The sequence below is a fragment of the Vollenhovia emeryi genome, unplaced genomic scaffold (assembly GCF_000949405.1).
Source record: "Vollenhovia emeryi isolate VEMERY1.0 unplaced genomic scaffold, V.emery_V1.0 DF939130.1, whole genome shotgun sequence".
NCBI lineage: Eukaryota > Metazoa > Arthropoda > Insecta > Hymenoptera > Formicidae > Vollenhovia > Vollenhovia emeryi.
In genome coordinates this window covers 276,894-285,519 of record NW_011967236.1, presented here as the reverse complement: position 1 = coordinate 285,519, position 8,626 = coordinate 276,894, and the positions used below count along the sequence as shown (strand labels likewise).

At 43.1% G+C, this 8,626-nt stretch overlaps 2 protein-coding genes across 4 annotated transcripts in view; one reads left to right on the top strand and one right to left on the bottom strand.

Moving 5' to 3' along the window:
- LOC105568251 (dnaJ homolog subfamily B member 6) overlaps window positions 1-1,713 on the bottom strand; it is an 11,927-nt gene extending 10,214 nt beyond the window's left edge. Inside the window, exon 1 of one of the 2 annotated variants that reach the window (XR_001009423.1) lies at window positions 1,289-1,713. The gene's annotated coding sequence lies outside the window, so the exon portion shown is untranslated. The remainder of the gene's footprint in view (window positions 1-1,288) is intronic. The other variant, XM_012023751.1, reaches the window with a different exon arrangement.
- A 1,053-nt stretch (window positions 1,714-2,766) lies between these two features.
- Window positions 2,767-5,982, top strand: LOC105568249 (actin-related protein 2/3 complex subunit 4). 2 transcript variants are annotated; one of them, XM_012023750.1, is made up of 4 exons: window positions 2,767-2,988; window positions 3,731-4,057; window positions 4,127-4,297; window positions 4,368-5,982. In XM_012023750.1, exons 2-4 carry the CDS (start codon window positions 3,785-3,787, stop codon window positions 4,371-4,373), a joined length of 450 nt encoding a protein of 149 aa, XP_011879140.1. In that variant the 5' UTR covers window positions 2,767-2,988; window positions 3,731-3,784; the 3' UTR covers window positions 4,374-5,982. The 2 variants fall into 2 exon arrangements, with proteins under 2 accessions (XP_011879140.1, XP_011879139.1); XM_012023749.1 differs by having other exon boundaries at window positions 2,767-3,123.
- The last annotated feature ends 2,644 nt before the right edge of the window (window positions 5,983-8,626 follow it).

Genomic DNA, 8,626 nt, shown 5'->3' with positions numbered 1-8,626 from the left:
AGTCAATATGCTTGACAAGTTTGTCATATCGATTGGCTACAAAGTAGAAAAGTCCTAGAGTCTTTCAAAATTTTCTATCTTATAGCCAGTCGATTAATCAATTTATTAACTTCAGCTTACTGCCAAGAAGTGGACTTGATTTACAATAAGGTTCTTAACTAATTTACATTGTTTTGTAGCCAGTCAATATGCTTGAAAGGTTTGTCGTAATGACATACGTAATACCACTTTCACCCTGTACTTTGTGTCGCAACGCTTGCAAGATGTAAAACTGTAATGTTACCCAAAGTCATCAACACTTGACTGAGGTAGAACCGAGTTACGGTCGAAATTAATACCGTAATTACTACATGCTGCAAATGTTATACCTGCAAACAGTTATACTTTTAAATATTAAGTTACATAGATATCGACTCGTGTTGGGCCCAAGTATTTTTGTGAAAAAAACAAAAACGTGGTTCGCATCCCCCAGTTTTCAATGTCGTTCAACTGTGATCTTGGTTCAAATCTTCCTTTGTCTCTTTCCAAGGGGACAGTTAGAGAAAGCCAAAGGATGAATTGAAGGTCGCTCTCCAGCAACATACACAGTAGCGACACCGCGTAACACAGGGCATTGTTTTTTCTTGGCTGTTTGCCATCATTAAACAAGAATGAGATAATTCTCTGCGTTACGCCGTGTCAATCTGTCTCCTGCTGGCAAACACCCGAGTCGGGCTCCAAGTTGAACGACGTTGGCGAAAATAGGCAGCAAACGCTTCGCTGCGAAGGAGACTACAGGAAGCCTCTTATCACACTCGTTCACATTATCGCTCAAGTGGTACCATTACAAGTAATGGAGACGATCGATCATAGATAACGCGAATATATTTCTCGACTAGCTCAGTCCGCGATAAACTTGAGAATAATGAAGTCTTGCATCATGTGGCGGCGGCGTTAACGTTAGGTTAACCTGGTTTTACCTGCCGCGACCCGCCACGGGCTTTATCGACCGAAAGTCGCATCCTCGTTTCCTTCGCACCGATGCTTCACGCCGAGATATTCGACAGACGCTTCGGAACGTACGAGTATACGTGTCTCTGGCACGTACAGTCATTAGCCTAGCATCGGTCGCACGGAACGCGCGGGTCGCTCGACGCGAGACATTTTTCTTCGAGAGTTGACTCGTTGCGCGGGGAGCCGCGGAACGCGTGGAAATGCCAAAACGTTTGTAGCGAAAACGCGGACGGACGTGCATGTAACCGTGCGACGATTTCACGGCGCTCGGTTACAAGTCGCCGTCGTAACTTACCGAAAATGGCTCCTGTCCGTTGCACGTTAATCGCCAATTGCGCCAGTCAATCGATTTCAACGGTTCAAAGAAACGTTTCTGTCTCTCGGTCGGATAGAAAGCACACACACACGCGCGCGCGAACGAAAGTAGAGAAGCGCAACAATACCATGAAGTCGCCTCAAACAAAGCTCTCGATATATACAATGTGGACGGTGTTTCGATTTTTCTAGACGTGGTGCAGCTGGTGCACTTGACATCAGGTGTGCCCTCGCGTCTGAAGTTGGACGCTTCTTGAACGCATCCTATCTAGATATTTATCTATGACTGGTAACACACCGAAGAGAACGGTCGAACAAAAGCCGTCCTTCTTTTAAACAAATATAATTATGAATATTGCTCGTAATATTTACTTCCTTGTTCTATATTTAACGTATCACATATGCTTAGGTGTCAAAATGCTGAACTCGGAAGGAGCTCGAGAACGGCCACCTTGACGATGTAGTAATTTTCGTCCGGCTGCTGGAGCTATAGTATCATTGGTCTAGTTTCTACCAGAGACACCTGATGCGGGGTCTACAATGCGAGTCGCAGAGTCGTAGTCGTAAGAATCATCGACTGCGATTGGTCAATTCCGTTAAACACACGAGAATTGACCAATCATAGTCGACTATTCTCAAGCCCAATATCCACGATGCCTAGAACTTGGTCCAAGTTCTAGCATCGTGGACATTGGGCTTTACGACTACGACTTTACGACTTCTATGTAGACGAGGCTTTAAAGCCTCCGCTACAGTGAGTGCTGCTACACGGAACGCTTAAGCCTCCGCTACAATGATTCTCGGTTCTGTCTACAATGGTCGTAGTCGTAGTCGCTCGATAAGAATTGACCAATCGCAGTCGATTATTCTTACGACTACGACCATTGTAGACAGAACCGAGAATCATTTGCCACGTTCAGCAGGCACAACTGTTGAGTGAGCGCTCAACGATTTCTTAATATGATTGGCTGGATCTAAAGCCTATCACACAATGCGAGGCAACAGGCAACAGGAATAGGGAATAGAATTTTTGACGCGTTGGATTGGTTGAAGGAAAATTTCCGACGAATCCAACGCGTCAAAAATTCTATTCCCTATTCCTGTTGCCTGTTGCCTCGCATTGTGTGATAGGCTTAAAAGTATTAACCATTGCCTGTGTCCAGCAGAAGTTTGCGCTTGCTAAGCGCTTTGCGTTCATTGGATTATACTTTCAGATCTGTGCTGAAATAGAGCTATTCTTCTAGATCTATCCAATCAGCATAAAGCGCTTATTCTTAGCTAACTTCGGCAGAACACAGCCAATCATACCGAGCGCTCACTCAACAGTTGTGTCTGCTGAACGCGGCCATTGTAGCGGAGGCTTTAAATTTACTTGGTCCAGACTGGACCGTCCAGTATGTACTATAGGTTGATGGATACAGGCCTTTAGTGACCCCACCACCAGAGTTCTCAGGCCTGTATACAAGTTCGTGTTAACGATCTATAGTATAGTATAGACATCTGTGTTGACGCCCCAAGTGTTGGAGTCGAGTGAAATTAAAGAAATACCGGCTGTACTGCTGTAGCTGTATTGAGGAGAAATGAATCACCGACTCAACTAGGGTGGATCAGGCTCGTTGAATTCGCCAGCTTCTGAACCGAATAATCGGAATTAAGCGAAAGCAACGTGCGCTCGTCAATGTAACGTGTCGTTCCCGTATGCTTTGCCGACTCGAATACACCAGTGTAAAATTTGATAAGCTTCTGAGAGTTTGGTCGCGAATGCGAACTATATCATTTATATAAAAACTTGTGAATTATCTATCATAAATCATGGTAAGTCGTGTTATTCAGCCGTAATTTCGAGCCTGATTGACTTGTAAGAAGTATACTATTCTTTGAGACTCGGTGGACTCGATCTACGATGGCAAGCCTTTAGCCTTTTTTGCTCCAAGTTCTAAGCTGAACCGTTTCTCCCGGCGAAAACCGCTTTTTCGGCGCCGCTTAGAGCTGGCTGTTCCAACCTCTTGGTAAGTTAACTAACGGTTAAATCATGTGTGTCTTTGCTTTTCCTTCAAATCAGACAAAGATAGACATATAATTTAACTGTTAGCTTACCAAGAGGTTGAAAGAACTGATCCTCGAAGCTGTAACGCCGAAGCTTTAAATGAACTGGCCAAATCGTAGCCAGTAGAGTTTGATGCTTGTCAAAGTAAATTAACATGACAGCTTGGAGCTTAAAGCGAGAGACTACAGGTTCCTACACCTTTTGTAGATCAAGTCTCAGCCATACCGATTGCGGAAAGTGTGTCTTAGTACTTGGGTACCGACGGCGTTTTCGGTTTTCTAATTTTACGCCAAAATGCCTTGGATTTTTCTACCCACACACGTGTACACTGACTTGCACCATTAATCTGTACCGTTAATCTGATTTCTTTTACAGTCGGGAACGCTAAAACCATATTTGACAGCAGTCAGGCGTACGCTTACTGCCGCTATGTGCCTGGAGAATTTCTTCTCTCAAATCGTGGAAAAGCATAACAAGCCCGAGGTGGAAGTAAGAGCGAGCAAAGAACTGCTTTTAACGCCCATCTTGATAAGTAGAAACGATAAAGAGAAGGTCCTGATCGAATCGAGTATAAATAGTATGAGAATAAGCATCGCCGTGAAGCAGGCGGACGATCTAGAAAAAATTCTTTGTCACAATTTTACAAGATTCATGACAATGAGGGCCGAACACTTTATGATTCTCAGAAGGAAACCAGTAGAGGTGAGTGACGCCGAGTTTACTGCAAGCTCTCGCGACTCGTACTAACTTGGTTACACCATTTAATTTCAGGGCTACGACATTAGTTTTTTAATTACTAATATTCACGTAGAACAAATGTATAAGCACAAGATAGTAGACTTTGTTATTCATTTTATGGAAGAAATCGATAGAGAAATCAGCGAAATGAAGTTATCGGTTAACGCCAGAGCACGCATATGTGCGGAGGAATTTCTGAAAAGGGTAAGTGTACAGCTTGTGATTTCGTATCCATTTGTTAACTTGTTTACTCAATATTGGATTTACTTTTCAGTTTTAATCTGTTCATTATCGAACCAACTGTATCTGTTTGAAGAATCATGGGATACGCTGCAATGGTATTGTCCAGTGAATTGTTGTGCAACTTTTAACAACACTTTGGACAAGATTAATAGACACTTTTACAAAGTATCTAGCAATGTATCCTCATTCACATGCCACTTATTCTTCCATGTTGAATGGATCGACATATAAATCATTAATTCAGATCTTAGTATATAAAAATGTAAGCGATATCAAGAGTGAGCGACGCTGTTTAAACTTTTGTGAAGAAGGTACTTGTTTGGCGCGGTAGTTGTGTAAGTTTAAAATCAATTCACATTAAAAATTGTGAAAAAGAACGATCATTTGATAATGTATTATAAGCGTAGTTAGTTTTAAGTAAATCTACGTGCCGGAGGAAAATTTTTCCGAGTTAATTGACACGGAATAATTCAGTTTTACTATTTGCTAAAATGAAGTAAAAAAATTGAAATTTTATATGCACGTATATGATTACACACACATACCTACATACATATACATATATGTATGTATGCATGTATGTTCATCCCTCTGTAATCAACTACACTCGTCCCTTGATTTAGATGGAGTATTCGCTCCATGTGGGTTTGTTACGCGAGTTTTTTGAAAATTGTGAAAACGAAGTCTGCGAGTACAAAAAAAGTGTGAGACAGAAAAACAGATTTAAATTTTATTTGTTATTTCTATCAGTACTGTACTCCAAAGCAGTCAATTGGTTCTTCTGAATTGGTTTGAAGTTGTTGTTCTCATCACTAGAAATTATCGACACTTCCACTGCCACGCCAGTTTACTATCAATGTCCGTTTCAAAGATATATTTTCTGTATAAAATGAGACTGCGTAAAAGAGTACCGCATAAGGGATGAGTGTATATAATTTCCGAACAAAGGTATTATCTATGATTATATATCACATTCATATTTAGTAGATACTTGGCCAAAGTTGTGTCGTAGAAATTATTTTGCCAATTCATCGTAGTTGGATCTTATTAAGTATTGAGTGAATGGGTGTCTTGCAAAATTGTGTTTTTCAAACTTGTATATTTTACATAACTTTTATATAATTTTCTTGTAATAATACATTTAATTGAAATAGCATAGATTCAAATATCATAGAACAAATTGCAATACCAAATATAATTTAGCAAGATTTATTACTTCAAAATTTGTTTAAAAAATCCTTGCATATAATACTAGATCGTTTAATAAATATATTGTTTACTTTTTAAAATATATTTGAAGAAGAAGAGAAGGAGGAGAAGTGAAGTCAATAAAAAGTATACATCTTGAAGAATACTTTTGCACTATGTTTATGTAAAGTGTTACTGTATAATGAAATGTTTATTACAATTGGAATTAAAATTTTTTAAATATAAGAAGAACACGCGGATATATCAACGTAACGTGTTTTCAGGCTTCAATGGAAGAGTAATATCCTTCGACAATTTTGCACTACGTGTAAGCAAAACGCGTGTCACACTTGTAAGAGAAACCCAAGTTTCATTACGAAATAAAGTAATATGAAGTTACATGTATACACCGTAAAAATATGCTATAAAGGTAGATAAAAATTACTGGTGACAATTTATGGTCTTCGTGTACTTTGAATTTATTACGTTAATTATGAGGAAGTCATGTAACGAACGAAGATTGGACTTGAATACCGGACAGTTGCGTAAACTGTGTAAAATTTATACGCGTTCACGATTTTCTTCAAATGTCTTCAAGTAAAAGAGACAAGCTTCTCCCACGACCAATCAGTTATCTGTAGCGTTTTCAAATTTTCCAAGATTATGCAAGATAAGATAACATTTCCCACGATTACATGATTTTCAGGATAAATTTGGAGAGAAAATTCTCTCCGGTAGAAGCAAATCACTTAAAGAATTTGTCGGTAATGCACCATTATGCAATGTACAATTTATTTTTTAAACATTTATGGCTACAAAATAGAATGTTTCTAGACGCAAAAAGCACACTATAAATTAGGCTTAAGACTGTGTTTTTTAAAACCGAATCGGCGCCCAAATTCCTTTTCACTTCTTTCAAGAATTTTTTTTTCGTTTGCAAGTTAAGGTTCTCCGTTTATGCGCGTCTATTGACATTTGAAATGCAGGCTTCAAAAATTGATTTTTTATTATTATTTTTATTCTATTACGTTCCGTCTCCACGCAATACGCAGATCATTAAAACCCCGTCTGCTTTCAATTCGTACGTTTTTACTTTTCGTTCTTCGGGATTATTTTCTACATCTCGTAGTGGGCTGCGCTACGGCATCGAGCTTGCGCGACGCTGCTGGCTTTTTACGCCGACGCCAACTTCGACGCCGACGCCGACGCCGACGCCGATGCAGCGTTCACGGTTTGGAGTCGACGTAGTCCGAGGCTCGACGTCTTCGGGCACAGAGGAGCTAAAAGGAACCGAAGCAAGAGTCCTTCATCACTACTGCCGTTGTATTGTCGTCATCGTACTCATCGATGTGATAACAGAGGGACAGTATCGTCAAAATTACACGGCAAAATAGGAGCAAGACAGAGAGAGAGAGAGGGAAAATTGCGAATTATATTGATACAGGCAGACAGTGAAAAAGAAAGAGAGAGAGAGAGAGAGAGAGAGAGAAATAGAAAGCAACGAAGCATCACGGCCCTAAAATCAAAAAAAGGGCGACAAGCAGAGGCGAGGAGAACGAGGAGGGAACACGTAAAAATAAAGACCCGAAGAGAGAAATAGGCAAACCTGGGGAGCATCCCTGCGGGCATTTTCGGAAAGGAAGAAAAAAAAAGTGAGATATCGAGAACAGGAAGGGGTAAAAGTCGGTAAGATAAAAGCAGGAGGGCGGGAGGGAAGGAGGGAGGAAGCGTAAGAGAGAGAGACACACACAGATACGAGGAAGGGGCGACACAGTGTGTGGGGGAGAATCGCGAATTGTGGCGATACCAGAAAGGGAGAGAGAGAGAGAGACACAAAGGAGATCCGAAATCGAAAAGTTCGCAATTGTGGCTGCTGCGGTTAGATAGGATGCGTGTGCTTGGGTGCGGCGTCTCGTCACCACCCGACAAACGACAGTTTCGCAGTGTCAACAGCATCCGTGGTACCGTCGCCAACGGCGGACGCCTCGTCGGCGCCGGGAGCGACAGTTCTGCGAGAGCGTTTCCCGTGAGCGCGGGACCGTACGCGCGAGGTAGCGGCCGCCGAGTCGCCGGAGACGGGAGTTCCCCGCGGAGGAGCCTGAGGACTCCGCGCGAGGACGGGCCACCTCGAGCCACCCTCGGCCACCCGCGTGAGCGATCGTGCAGCCGCGCGCCGAGAAGGGCGCCCGATAATACGTGGTTCCTGCCGTTCGGACGATAACGGACCTTCGACCACGGATAATTCCGACCCCGCGCCCGCCACCCGGACCAAAAGCTTCCCTCCCACATGGTAACGGCCGTCGCTGGACACGGGCGTTGAAGCGCGCCGCCGGGATCGCACCAGCTCCAGCCTGGCTCTCGGCAACGTTCGGACTACTCATGTTCATCCCGGACACTCTGAGAAGCTGCATGGTGGAACCGGATGTCTCGACTTACCTGCAAGCTCCTTCTGTCGGACAGGTGCTTACACGTCTCTATCTTTTTCTTTTTTTTTTAGAACGTCCCGTTTACGCTTTTATCGCGGCAGTCACTTGATTTCGCTGTACGCTTCGCTTCCGCATTTATCTCGGTGACCGACAGAATATCGATGCTCTTCACATCGGAGGGGGGAAAAAAAGAAGAAACGTCGCGACAGTGGTCGGGCCGAGTACGCGTGCTTTAAATGCGCGCGCTTCAGCGCGCTCCGTCTCGCCTCGTTTACCCGACCGATCTCTCCTCCTGTTCCGCGGGATATTTCGCGAGACTCCGTGAAATCCCGTCGGTTTATTTCCGACTATAATCTCCGCGTGTACTGCGATTAATTCGCGGGACGTAAACTTTGAGTATATGCGCGCGCATCAATATACACGGCGCGTCAATCCGGCTTGCTCGACGTCTGTCTCGTCCCAAATTTGAAATTGCACTCGAAGCCGTGTGACCGGAATGTAAGGCCGCGTCGCGTGAACTTTGATCTTCCCCGTCTAATTTATCGGCCGAGTTCCTTCGACAAGGAACGAGCACCCTAGCGGCACGGTGTGCATTGGCTAAACATTGGCCAACATTGGTCCAATGTCGGTTATATTAGTGCCCGACTACAACAGAGATTTAAACCCCAAGCCTAAG